At 37.8% G+C, this 14,576-nt stretch overlaps 1 protein-coding gene and 1 long non-coding RNA gene across 2 annotated transcripts in view; one reads left to right on the top strand and one right to left on the bottom strand.

The window, feature by feature from the left end:
• The first annotated feature begins 4,684 nt into the window (after positions 1 to 4,684).
• LOC306855265 (uncharacterized protein) lies at positions 4,685 to 11,380 on the top strand. Its single transcript, XM_079393823.1, has 3 exons — positions 4,685 to 4,934; positions 5,170 to 5,321; positions 9,194 to 11,380. The coding sequence occupies exons 2-3, from the start codon at positions 5,237 to 5,239 to the stop codon at positions 10,252 to 10,254; spliced, it is 1,146 nt and encodes a 381-aa protein (XP_079249949.1). The 5' UTR covers positions 4,685 to 4,934; positions 5,170 to 5,236; the 3' UTR covers positions 10,255 to 11,380.
• Positions 9,761 to 14,576, bottom strand: part of LOC306855355 — a 1,003,769-nt gene continuing 998,953 nt past the window's right edge. Inside the window, exons 2-3 of the long non-coding RNA XR_013782930.1 lie at positions 13,338 to 13,660; positions 9,761 to 12,139 (exon numbers count right to left, since the gene is read on the bottom strand). This is a non-coding gene — a long non-coding RNA (uncharacterized lncRNA). The remainder of the gene's footprint in view (positions 12,140 to 13,337; positions 13,661 to 14,576) is intronic.

The following is a 14,576-nucleotide window of genomic DNA, read 5'->3' as shown; positions in this document are numbered from 1 at the left end:
ATTGATGGTTGTTCAGGTCAATGCAATTGAACATATTGCTGTGAACTTGGGATTTCACACTTCCATTCTCTTAAACTCATCCTTTCCTCACTTTCTCTCTTTCTGCAACGTGTGAATGCTTGTGTTCATGTGTTAGATTAGTTTATGTCTTAGGTTTATATAAATAAAATCTAATTTATATTGAAAAGAGAAGTATCTTGTGTTTTCTGCTCACAAGTTAATGCCTTAATCTGTCGATTTCGTTACTGTGCTATTTAATAGTGTTTTCACTATATTTGGATTTTAATATCCAGTGCAGAGTTTGTCATACGGCTCGTTCAGTGAATCGCCGTAACACTGATTCTGTTCAAATCCCTATAAAATCATAAATGATTCCCTTTGAGCTAAATTAAACTATTTCTTTAAATTACGTATTAATATTATAAAATGTAATAAACCCCTACAGAGGCAACAGGGTGGGCTTTCCTCAAACCACCCTCAACAAGCTGCCAAAAGCTGCACCCCGTGGAAACATGAGGTGGATCTGGGATGACAGACTTCTCTTTGTGGAATGGAAGGACACAAGAGAAGTCCTGATGGGGTTCTTCTTTTCATTCAGCCAATGGAGATCAGACTGTGCAAAGGAGGGTCAAAACTCCAGATAGGAAATGGACAGAAAAGACTGTTCCCATTCCTGCTGCAGTGTTAGACTACAATAAGTGAGTCAAAAAAAATTCTGGAATTGCAGATTTGCTGGAAATGAAGAAATGTTAATAGATATTTTATGTATTGATTATTGTTGTTTGCTTTACACACAGGAACATGGGAGGAGTTGATGTATCCGATGACCTCATTGGGTATTACACAGTGCTGCGGAAAACTAGAAAGTGGTACCACACTTTTTTCTACCACTTTTTGGACATTGCGGTGGTAAATTCATTCATTATCCACCAGCAGCTGGCTGCACTGCAGAACAAGAGGGCAAAAAAACCGAGAGAATTTTGAGAAGCTCTAGTTTGTGAGCTTGCTGACTGGTTGCCACCAGCTGCTCCACCTGCTGCTCCTGGTTCCCATCACTCTGCACACCACAGACCAAAGCACATTGCACAGCCCAAGCGTGCTTCTAGAAGGAAATGCAGAGCGTGCCACAAGAAAACCCCAGTCATCTGCTCTGCATGTAATGTGGCTCTCTGCTTCTTGCCACATCGAGATTGTTTCAACAACTGGCATGATAAAAATACCTTGTAGGTCTTATTACTTTTCACTCTTCCCATCACTCTGCACGCCACAGACCAAAGCTTATTACTGAAAAGTTGTAAATAATTATATATAGTGATGTACAGTTGTATGAATAGTTATTTATAGTAGTAATAGTAGTTGTTTCAACAGTATAATTGTATATCTTTGTATATTTATTTTATATTTTCATTGAAAAAAAAAAACTATTAATGCACATTTTATACGGTTTTAAAATATTTTACATCTTGAACAGAATGTTTTGAATACAAAAAAAAAGGATATCAATCTGTGTTGTGGTGTGAGGTCAAGTGGTAATCAAGTGTCCTTTAGGAATCATCAATTGTTCATGAATGTCACCTAGTGGCTTTTGTTGATATAGCAACTTACAAAAATCTCATTTGTTGTGATATCAGTCTCAAATTTGGAACACAGCTTCTTTAGACCTATTGCTTTAATTTCATATAATTTTTAGGGTGAACCAAATTTTTATTTATATATTATTTTAATAAAATATAAAAGTTTTATTTCAGTACTTTTTTATTACAATAAACTTAAACAGCTATAACTTTTTTGCTATTTTTTTTTTTAAGTGCAGACACCTGTGCAAGAAACTTCAAAGTATCTTCTTTAAAACAAGACCAGAACGAGGATTATATTCAAAAGCGTTCCAGAATTATATTCATTTGAATTTCGACATTACCTTTGCAGGCCTACACTCAAAAATGGGCATGACAGTTAACAGGTTAAACAAATTTTCGTTTAACATTTTGCTGTCAATAAATTCAAGATTCTTGACGAGATTAATAAAATAACAAACAAAATTTTGTGCAGACCACACTTTTATTTGTTAGCCAATCTCTCTTTCAGTAGCGGAAATTTAAATGTGAGATTCTGGAAACGAGATCTAAATTTAGCAGGAACGGTCGGGAAGAAAATTATTCAGAGCGGACAGCGGGTGAACAAAGAGTGAATATATCGCGGGAGAGGGTGGGTGCGGAATGTAACCTTGCGGGAACAGGACTAAAAATACAGTCTCGCGCAGACCTCTACTCAGCGATATCTTATTTGCAAAGATTTGAAATAATTTTGGTTTATTTTTATTTGTTTTTTTTTTGGTTTGTATTGCAATATCTGGCAACACTGCATCTCCAGCACTTAAACTGACAGTAATCAAAAAAGCCCATGGACAGGTTATTTCTGACAGGATAGCACATTCGGTAAGGCAAATGCAAAAAATATGACGATACTATCTGTCAGAAACGTTATCAACACTGTCAAAAACAGTAGCATTTAACACTACAGGTCCTTCAAGTAAACAACACACTAAGAAACAAAAGAAAATCCTGCATGCTACCAATACTTATAAATTTCAAAAACAATTTATTAGCAACGTTTTGGTCTCCTGACCTTCACCGAGCATATTCATTCATACAGATGTGAGCTCAATCACATTGAATGAATACCAATCACTGCAATAGATGCAATTTAAAAATGGAATCTACAAAAAAAAAAAAAAACTGTTACAGTCCCTGGGGAGTTATTAATAATTCTGGAGTAATAATTGTATTTGCTGCTATGGGTGGCCATAACAGGAGCTGTTTTCTGATGTCCTCCATGTCTTACTCCATGACCAGAAAAAATATATCAACATTATCTGTCGAATTACATTAAACAGAGTGAAACTGACTTGCCAAAAAGTTTGATTAAATGACTGCTGATAAAAAACAACCAGAAAACAACCAAATTTAAATGTTTAGCTAATCATTGACTCTTAAACCAGTCATGGAGATGCATCTTGTTCAGAATGTGTCTCTGCTGAGGATGAGACTGCAGACAAACACAAATCATCTGACAGCATTCTGATTTTGCTCTAATTGATTGTGAAGGTCGTTGTCTGTGGGATAATATCCATACACCATTTCAAACAGGATTATCCCTTGTGACCACACTGTCATTAGCTTTGGATGACTTCTGGTGGATAGTATGCTCTTGTGCCACTAAAAACTGATACACATTCACATTGAATACATATAGGATGTGTTTCTGTGAGATAATTAACAGAATATCTCATAACACTGAAAACTTCATGAACTCGCTGCACTCTGAGTCGATCAGTTTGACCTCCAGGGTGTTCTGGTTCACCAGCAGGTTCTCAGGTTTGATGTCTCCATGCCTCGCTGGCTGCAGATCCTCTGTGGAGCTTCATGAAACTTCAAGTCCATGCAGGGCATGTGCCGCTCCACGACCATGACGCAGTGGTCTGTGTCGTCCTCTCAGTCCAGCAGTTTAATGATCTGAGGAACACTGGGACCCTTATTGGTTATGAATGACAGGCCAACCTCCATGGGGAGGTTTTTAGGATGACCAGGCTAAAAGAAAGGAAATATTTTGTGTAGCGCTTTTCATTATGCAAATTGTTGCAAGCAGCTTTACAGAAAATTAAAACCTTAAGTTCATCTGTGTCCCTGTGCAGCGTGTCCCTTCATATACAAAGCCAAATCTATAATGTTTAATAATTGTATTTTCATGCTTTATTAATGATCAATTTATCATTTCTAAATTATTACGTTATTTACAAACCAGTTATTTAGGACTTGTCAGTGGTTCATAAGATCATTTAGAAAGTGTAAGTAAGTGATTAATAAACTATTTAAATGTACATTTATAATTATTTAGACGCATGATAATAGTTGCTCAGTGTGTTAATAAATGCTTTATTAACATATTCCTGCTGTAATTCATGATTAAGTCAGGTAGTTATAAAACATTTAGTAGTTGCCAGGCATCTATTTTTGTGAGCTCATCTAAAGCGAGGACTATTTATACGAGATTTAAAGACTCATTTATCTTCCAAACACAACACAGAGGGATAAAGAACACAAAAATATTTTATCAAGATGCAAAGAAAATTCAATTGAACAACTGTACACTTGATAAAAAAAACTGCAATTTCATAGAAAAAAATAAAAAATTCAAGTGTAGTTGCAATTTCATTTTTTTGCATCTTGAAATAAATATTTCTGAGTTCTATATCTCTCTCTATGTTGTGTTTCTTTATTTTTTTCTGTTAGGAAGATAACTGAGCCTTTAAATCTCCTTTGTAATAGATATGCTTATAAATCAAGAACAATGCATTTATAGCTGTATTTATAAACTGCTTACTAATGACTATTAATGTTAGGACGCTTTATTAATGATTCATAGCGTGCAGTTATGATTATAAAGTGTTACGATTTATATAATAATTCCCTTCTTGTATGCTTGTTGTCTAATATTGTTTTTGCAGGCTCCCAGCTATTTAAAAACATTCAGATTGCTTTTCTGTTTTACTGTAAGAAACATAGCTTACATAGAGCTTGAACGTACTCTTTTCTCAAAATGATATACCGACATGTGATGTATTAGTAGTGTGTTTTTGTGGGAAGGACTTTTATTTTGGTGTGGCGTCGTGACGTCTTTTGTTTGTGCCGCACTGTGTCCGTGTGATTCGGCTGAAGACAGGGTTGAGTGTCAAGCGTTTGTGCTGTTTACATCGATTCAATACACTGCCAGCGATTCATTCATATTTTAATGCATGCGCGCGTGAATAAGAGAACGTGTTAGTCTTATATCGTGAATCAGTTTATAGTAAACACGACTTGCTCTCTGGCAGCTAGTGATGAGAGAAACCTGCTCAAAACAGATGTGTGATGACAGCTGCAGAAGTTGATGAAAGTGTAATATTCAATATAATTTAAAACATATGAACTTTCTATATAATCTGTGTTCTTTAATTAGTAGTGATGCTTTTGATTGTCTTTATTTCTTCTTTATTTTGTATTTTTCAGGGGTTAATCATGGCATTCAGAGCCATTAACTATCCCTCTGACCAGTGCACTGACTACTGAACTATGGAGCTGATGCAGTAGTTGAATTATTTTTCTTTCTGTTAATTATTCTCATCTTACACAGAGTGTCTGAACACAGAGAAAAACTCCTGGTGAAGCAGCTGAGATCCACGTGACACACTATTATAAAGATGGCGTTTATTAAAGAGGAGAGTGAAGACGTGAAGATTGAAGAAGCATTCGCAGTCAAACATGAAGATAGTGAGACACAAACAGGTTGGTTTTCATTAATGTCTTATAAGAGGCTTTATTTGACTTGGAATGGGTCACATGCACGTGTAATATAGGTCATAAACCCCACCCTCTCCATGTGATCTCATGCGACGCGAGACAAACTAAAGAATCAAATGTCACTTCAAATCATTTTTTTTCCCAAAGATGGTTTTTGTCATTTAATGTAGATCTTATCATGCTGATTTATGTTCAAGTTTGCTTTTAGGTAGTTATAAAACACGGTGTGGTGTAGGGATGTCACGATACCACTAAAAGTACACGGTACTCAATACCATGGGGTAAAAAATAACAATAATACTTAAACATTAACTCCTTTATTTCAACTTTTGAACATTACATTAGTGTGCCTTCAAGTATTTAAAACAATACTGTGTTTAAAATGAAAATAACTAGCACTAACTGCCTCCATGGACTCAAAAAGCCAAGCAAATTCACACCAGTAGCATTATTAACAGTACATGTTTGTAAAAAAGAAACTAACAGCACTTTGCAGACCATCATGCAAACAAAAAACATGTTGTTAAGTCAAATGTAGTTGTTCTTTACAGGTTTCTTGAGAGGAAGACCAGTCTGGCCACTGTTTCAGGCTTCAGAGATGCTCTATGACCGGTTATAATGTTCCCACCTGCACTGAACACCCTCTCAGAAGGGGCACTGCTTGCGAGAATACAGATGTTTTTGCAAGTTTGCTAAGCCTGGGAAAGACTGCTTCATTAGCTTTCCACCAGTGAAGTGGGTCTGTGTCTGAATCTACATCAGGAGACATCAAATAGGCTGTTAACTAGGGCTGGGCGATATATCGCATGCGTATCTCGTCAGTAAAGCCTGTTCCTTGATTAGTGCTAAATCTCCAACCTGTTTTCAAATGGAGCAGCATTTAATACACGGAGACGTAGTTCACTGACAAGCTGCTCCATTTGAAATCAGGTGATTTAGCACTAATCAAGGAACCGGCTTTACTGACGAGATGCGCATGCGATATATCGCCCAGCCCTACTGTTAGCTCAGCTTTGACTTTGATGTTTTCTGATTGAATGACAGGTCGTGGTGCTGGTGCCGTTGTCTTAAAAAAGCTTGCCAAGGTTTTCTTCCTCATAGCCCCAGCTTCTGTTCTCTGTTCTTCCTGTTCCACGTCCTGAGTCCTCTGAACTGTTGTCTCAAGATTTTTGTCTGGCAACAAAGATGTCAGCTCTTTAACAACTTTTTGCTTGATTCCCTCCAACTTGTCATGGTCATTGTAAGTTGTACGGAGCTTGGGATCCATCAGAGAAGCTACGCTGAGGAGTTAATCTGTGACAGGGTCATTGTATTTGCAGTTGAGGTACTGCATTATTGTACTTTTGATGTGTTTTGTTAAATCTGTGTCATCGTCTTGTGCTCGTAGAATGCTACTTTTAAAGAGATGGAGCACTGGTTTGAGGTATGAGACACATTTGCTTCACCGACAATGCATCAGTGAACTCTTGCAGAGGACTTACAGCGTTATTTATGGATTCCATGACATCGATGTCTTGCCACGTTGGAACAAGTTGCCAAGGACCCGAGCTATGGCTTTCTCCTGTTCTAAAACCCGCTCGACCATCTTTTGTCTTGAACCCCACCTGGTGGGGGTCTCCGTAATGAGCTGATGAGAAGCTAGGCCGATGTCAGCCTGTACAGATGCAAGATCTCTTCTCTTTTTTCCAGCTGAAGGAAAACGCACTTACAACCTTCTTGCATACTGAAACTTGCATACTGAAAATAATCATAATTTCAGTTATTAATGAAATAAAAATTAACGTCTGAGTAACTGTGATTTTATTGCTTTCATTATTAAAGGTGCTATAGCATGCATTGATACAGTATTTAATATTGTTCTCTGATATCTACATAGAAGGTATGTGGCTTAGGTAAGGGCAAAAAATCTCCAGAAACGGTTTTACATGTACATTTACAACCCTAGGATTTCTCCCTAGAATGAATATATGCAGCGGCAGTTCTTACCACACATTTCACAAGATCAGATGCTTGTCAGTGGTGCCCAGGATCTGTAAATCATTCGCCATCATCTTCAGTCATCTCTCCTTACTCTGTTTATGTGGGAAGTTAAATCTTATGTACTGTAATGTAACAGTCTACCGCTAGCACGAAGCTGACCATGTCCCTTTAGTGGCTCGCGTTATTTTATTAGCACGCGTTATTTGTTTTCCGTGCCTTTCTGAATACAGACACCAACTCATCCCTGCACAGCCTGGAACATAACATTTATTTCCATGATCTGCCATTTTCACTGTTGTCCTCGCTTGTTTCTTCACAATACCTGCAGAACTTACGATGGCCTAGAAAATGGGCGGTTATATGCAAATGTTGGGGGTGCAACTATTAGTGATCCTGACTGTAACATCACAGTCGGTGTTATGTTCTGATTCGTCTATTTTTCAGTGGTCTTTTTACATAAGGAGGAAACAATGGCGTTTGAGGCTCACGGTATATCATTTCCATGTACAGAACTCTTATTATTCAACTAGGTAAATACAGTTTTCTATTCTATGGCACCTTTAATCATACATACCAATGGCATTGTGAAGATGGGTCCAGCCCTTCACCTTGTTCGTTCCACTGTCAGTGGTCACGCACGCTTGTCGATTCTCCACAAGCTTCCAAGAAGCCAGTGCATCTTTAAGCCCTTGACTAATTATTTCTCCAGTATGATCTTCAGGAAAATAACATGTCTGAAGGCAAAAACTTAGCAGTTTCCATTCTGCATCAACATAATGACTCCACAGGACAGCAGTCAAGATGCCTTCTCAAGCTGCTCCGCTACTTTTTCATGTGTTTCAGTGTACATTTGGGGAATAGCTACGTCTTTGAAATATTTGCGGCTTGGCAACTTGTATCTTAGATCAAGAGTGTGTAGCATTTTTATGAACCTTGACTTTTCGATGATGTATATGGGAACCATGTTCTTAGCGATATGAAACGCCACAGCATCTGTAATTTCTTGCCATCGGGGGGGCCTTTTTGTCGTATGGAATGGCATTCGAAAATGATACCGCTAATGACATCTGGTGTTTTACAATTTTTGGTAGAGCTGTTACACTTGGACTAGGCCTGTTTCATCTCTTAACTTTGAGCATTTGATGTCTTTGTCGCAGATGTTGGAATAAATTAGTGGTGCTACCACTGCCGGTTGCAATGGACTTTCAGCATATTCTGCATTTGACATAAGTTTGTTCAACGTCTGACCTCTCAAATTCAAACTATTTCCAAACCACAGAGGAAACGTTACTACCTTTCTTTGGCACAAGGTCATCCTGATGTGAAGAGCCATCCTATAGCCTATTACGTTCATGCTCTTACGCGTGAGTGGTTAATTAGACACGCCATCATATGGTCGGACAATATCGTCTCTTATTTATGCCATTGGTGCAATGATAACGTATTTAATTTTATTTATTTTGTTTTATAAAAAATTGCGATACCTTGATTTAAGAAATTCAATGGTCTTAAAATTCGAATTAATTGAAAAAAATCAAAAGAATCGCCCAGCCCTACTGGATACCAATTCAATGCAGAGCGGGAGAGGTGTTTTGGGGTACAACTGAACTGACTGACGCACCATAATCGTGATTTGAAGAATACTTTGGTCTGAATCCAGTTACACTACTTCAATAGTCAAAGTATTATCCACAGGCCATCATTTTTGATATCATAATGAACGTGATGGATTATAACACAATAGAAGTTTGCAAAAGTACTGAGGAACAAGGCAATTCAAAGCTTTTAATTAGTTTTGATGGTATAAATGTCTAAACGTTTTGACGCATTTTGCCATTAAACTAGGGTAAACTTGTATTTGTCTTTATTCACATTAGACCCGATGGTGCTGAAAGAGGAGAGTCAAGAAGACAAAAATCAGCATGAGGAATATTGCGATTTCAAAACTGAAGAAAATTGCTCACAGACTGAAAAGATTTTGTCCAAAAAAAGAGCTCGAAAGAACACAACCGGAAGTGATTTCACCTGCTGTCACTGTGGAAAGAGATTTGATCAACAAGAAAATCTTAAAGTGCACATGCGAATTCACACCGGAGAGAAGCCTTACACCTGCCAACACTGCGGAAAGACATTTTATCAACAAGGAAACCTTAAAGTCCACATAAGAATTCACACTGGAGAGAAGCCCTACACTTGTCAACACTGCGGAAAAAGTTTCAACAAGAGAGGGAACCTTAAAGTCCACATGAGAATTCACAATGGAGAGAACCCTTTCACCTGCCAGCAATGTGGAGTAAGTTTCACTCAAAAAGGAAGCCTTAAAATCCACATGAGAATTCACACAGGAGAGAGTCCTTTCACATGCCAAGAGTGTGGAAAATGTTTTATTCGAAAAGGAAGCCTTAGAAGCCACGTAAGAATTCACAATGGAGAGAAGCCTTACCCCTGCCCACAATGTGGAAGGAGATTTACACACAAACCAACCCTTAATGCCCACATGAGGACTCACACTGGAGAGAAGCCGTTTGTTTGTGCTCAGTGTGGAAAGAGTTTCCGATATCATTTAAGCCTGAATAACCATATGAGGACTCACTCCAGCGAGAGCTGTTTCAGGTGTCTGCAGTGTGGAGAGAGTTTCACAGACAGGAAACACCTCAAGAATCATGTAATAACTCACACTGGAGAGAAACCATACATGTGCCAACACTGCAGCAAAACCTTCAAAAACATAGCATCTCTTGATAGCCACATGAGAGTTCACACTGGAGAGAAGCCTTTCACCTGCCCTCAGTGTGGAAAGAGTTTCACACTTAAAGGAAACCTTAACATTCACATGAGGCTTCACACTGGAGAGAAGCCTTTCGCATGTCTTCAGTGTGAGAAGAGTTTCATGTATAAAAGAGACCTGAAGCGCCATTTGCAAACTCATTCTGCATAGAAATTCTAGTGGTTTTCAGTGTGGGAAAAGGTTTAGAAAAATAAGCAATTTTCAAATAATTTGTGTATTTACTCTGGAGGAGTATTATTTTTGATCAGTGCAATAATTTTTATTTTATTTTTGTGTGTTCTTTATTGAACTCCTGTGAAAAGAGTTTTAAAGTCCCCCCTGTAGTCAGTAATTGTATCCTTCAAAAGTCATTTTTGAACATTAAAATGACAAACTGTTTTTTTTTTTCTTTGAAAATATTTCCTTCATGCCTTAAAATAGCTTGAATGTAACTCTATGCTAGGGTGGAGCAAGGGAGGAATTATGTTCCTACAGTCCTACAGTGTCCAATATACCTAGTAAGACCTTGTTTAGCTAGTTCAGGTGTGTTTAATTGGAGGTGGTACTAAATTCTGCAGGACATCGGCCCTACAGGAGCAGGATTGGACACCCCTGCTTTACGCCCTTGTTTCATTTAGTATACATGGATACATGAACATGCAAATTAGTCTCTACCTCCACTCAATCACATCAGCTCTGTCAGCCTGATCCAATCGTTCAACTGTAGTAACACCGGTTACATCACCGTCCCTCACCCTCACTGTCACACTACAAGCGACACCCATCGACAAAGCTACACGATCCCATTCATTTCAATGGAGAGATTTCCGGCGACAGCAAGCGATAGCAACCGGATGGGGTATGTCCAGCAACGCAACAAAGTTCAGAATCCTTCAATTTTATGCAAATGAAGGGCGACTTTCGGGACTTCTACTCTATTGAGCAGTCAGTATTGACTTGTTTCCACCGAGCTGTACAATTTTTGTTGTGTATAGATCAAATTAGAAAATGTATCTGAAATGTACATTTTAAAATTATAATGAATTTATATAGCATTTAACACTATATGCTCAAAAGACAGACAGTGATTAAACTAATTACTTTGTCTCTACATTAACATACATTTGCATAGATTGGTAAACACAATTTTTCATTAAGCACCAAGTTTGCAATTGTTTTAAATTTAAAATGCTTACATTTAATAAATAAGCCTACAATAGCAGGCCCATTATTTTTATCTAAATAAAATAATGGTCCATGTTTAATACAAACTATAATTAAAAGAAAATGTTTAATGAATAAAAAAAAAAAACCTGTATGAGATAGTATTATTCAATTTAGTGTTATGCATATGTTATCATATTCATGTTTTCATGTTTTGTTCTAAAGTTTACTGGGTTTTTACATGATTCTTTTGTGTGGGTTTAAGAAGTGTACTCAAAAACATTTTCACATCCAAAACATCTCACAACCTAATCAGTTTATATGTGAAGAAATCCATTTATTCATTTAAAAATTGTTTGACAAACTATTTAGCAAACTTCCCTTGCTTTCTAAAGGTTTAGACTAGAGAATATGCAAACTGCATACTGGTGTGTCTAATAAACCAGAAGTCTCACTCATTCACAGAAAATAGCTTACTTCCACGTTGAAAATAAGGTGGCTAGGCCTACTTGTCGGCGTTCCACTCCATCTCAGAGTGTGTGCACAAAAAACTGCCTGCCAACATGTATGAATTTGAATTTCCTTTCTGTAATTACTGTAATTATAATAAGTGCATTTGCACCAAGCACGTTACACTATTATTCATTCATCCAGGCTTATTTTTCCACTCCAACGTTCCAATAATTCCTGCCTACTAAAAGCTACACGGATATATTTGCTTACCCTGATAGTCGTAGCTATGTAAACGATTAAACCTGAGCTCTGATTTTGAATTTGTGGGTACGGATTTAAAAATTGAGGGTACGGTTTACAAAAAAAAGCTTATAAACTGAAGGGACAAATGGCAAAGCTGTCGCCATGCATTTATTTATTTATTTTTACAGGTGACTACCTGGGGGCTGTTCCATAAACCAAGATTAGAGTATAAGACAGGCTTATTTCGGTTAGTCAGGCTTATTTTTGGTAGATTCGGTTTCATAAATCAAACTTAAAAAAGTTCAAACTCAGTTACCCCGGCAACTTATGCTGGCAAACTAACCTGGTCCGGAGCAGGCTAACTGTCAGGCTAAGCTGAGCTCCTCTAACTCTGACCAATAGGAACGCATCCATATTACCACTGACTCTCTCACATACAGTCAGTTTAATTTATTATCGGTCCAAAAATAAAAGTATACAGAAAATACACCTTAAATAATCAAATAAATAAAAAATAGGCTACAACCAACTGTATTTAATGTATTGTGCCCAAAATGTAGGCGAATGACATTTTAACATTGTAGCTACTTGTGCATGCAGTTGATCAGCAGTTTCTAGCCATGCAGCCTTTCTCTCTGAATTTATGACAGCTGTACCTTTTATGGTTATTAGAACATTAAAACATTACAATCTAAAATGTCTCTTTAAAGCATTAAAGCATACAAACACAATCAAAAGTTAAAATCACTGAATTAAAAATGTAAATTTATAATAGAAATCAGAGTACATTTTAACTGATAAGAGGAACACACATTTAACTCATTTGAGCTAGTGATTAACAGTTGCTGCTATCATAAAAATACACTTATATGTAGTAAAATTCTATGTGTCACATTTAATGTCCAACAACAAATATTTTAGCAGAATGTATATTTTATTCAGAATTCTTGCGCTAGTATTCTATTCTGCTCTGTCTGTGTAGCGCGCATGCGCGCCGCAGCGCTCGTTCTCTCGCATAAGCCCCGCCCACTCCTGACAGCTAAATGGATATATTTGCATTGCTTTCTGACATTTACAGATGTAAAAAATATACCTGTGACGTATCAGTTATGCACTGAGGAAAACACAATGTTTCAAATGCGTTAAACAGCACAAATATTCGCTGTTTGCTATGGCGGATCGATTTGATCCATGATCGACATTAAGGGCTGCTTCAGAATAAGCGTGTACGTCACATTATCCTGACTCACTGAACCTGGATAGCATTAGTCAGATTGCGTGAACTTAAATTGTCGTTTATGGAACCGCTTTAGTCCCGATTGATTTGTTAGGTTATTTCAAGTCAGGTTTTGGACTTTAATTCCCGCTTTTCTTAGCGTCTTTTATGGAACAGCCCCCTGGGCTCTATATGAAAGTTCACCCAAAACTGAAAATTCTGTCATAATTTACTCACCCTCATGCCATTTTAAACCTGTATGACTTCCTTTCTTTTGTGGGACATAAACTAGGCACAGTCCATCACTGTGCGTTCACACCGCCGCCGGCGAGAGCGTCAAAATTCGCCCTGGCCGCCCTGACTGCGACGCTGTAGAAAAGATTTGTGGATGCGCTGACGCTCTGACGTAGATCGTATGCTCGTCTTGTATTTAAAGGAGCCGCAAAGGAAACAAGCAGGTTGATCTTGTGCAGACTGACCACAAGTAGGGTATAAGTTAACCTCATGGAATATTTTAAATGTGAAAGTAAGAAATTGATCGATAGAAATAACTTAATTGTAGTTACATGTTTGCTAAGCAAATAAACCAATTAAAAGCCATTTGTGTGGTGTTTTTGTGTTCATGGTTAAGTGCTAGTCTAATTTCAACATTATAGGAGACATTTACTAGCCTTGTTCTTTAATTAACATTAATTTGTGTGCAGCCTACATTACAAACTGTCCAGATTGAAGTGTAGCCTTAATGCAATTGGTCAAATCGGTGTTGTTTTGAGCAAATAAATTGCATTCCCGCTGAAAAACAAACGTTGTAGCGGGAAAATGTCCCCTATAATTTGTATTTATTTATGTCCCTGTACACAAACAGGGACACGTCAAATATTATCGGGAAACCCGCCACAGCAATAATTAATATCTCTTCCATTTTGCTTGGGAACTAATGTGGTCGGAACCAAAGTTTACAGGACTGCGTTCTCTGGAACCCTCTCAAGCGGAGGACTTCTACATTCCGATTGGTTGCCGCCCAACCGCGTCATAGCTCATTACCATAAAGTTGACCTGATTTCAACTCTCCTCGACGCTCTCACCGTCCAAGACACGCCGCGCCGCTCTCGCCGGAGCTCGCCGCCGGCTCACATTGAAAATGAATGACTTCCGGCCACTTTGACGCTCTCGCCGGCGGCGGTGTGAAGGCAGTTAGTCTTCATATTACCTTGTTTTATGTTAGGCCATTGTAAATTTTTGTAGATGTGTGAGAAAACGTGGGAAAGTAGTAAGGCTCTATTTACTTTTCTTAAAGATACAGGACTAGAGCGTAGAACAGGGGTCATCAAAGTTTAGCTCCAACTTGCCTCAACACACCAGCCAGGACGTTTCAAGTATACCTAGTAAGACCTTGATTAGCTGCTTCAAATGTGTT

Source organism: Barbus barbus, assembly GCF_936440315.1.
Source record: "Barbus barbus genome assembly, chromosome: 3".
Lineage (NCBI taxonomy): Eukaryota > Metazoa > Chordata > Actinopteri > Cypriniformes > Cyprinidae > Barbus > Barbus barbus.
Note: the sequence above shows the minus strand (reverse complement) of the source record. Positions and strands in the feature narration are given on the sequence as shown.

Coding starts and splice junctions, on each gene's coding strand:
- LOC306855265 (XM_079393823.1), top strand. CDS start 5,237: ATGGCGTTTATTAAAGAGGAGAGTGAAGACGTGAAGATTGAAGAAGCA. Junction 5,322..9,193: donor AGATAGTGAGACACAAACAG/GTTGGTTTTCAT, acceptor TATTCACATTAG/ACCCGATGGTGCTGAAAGAG.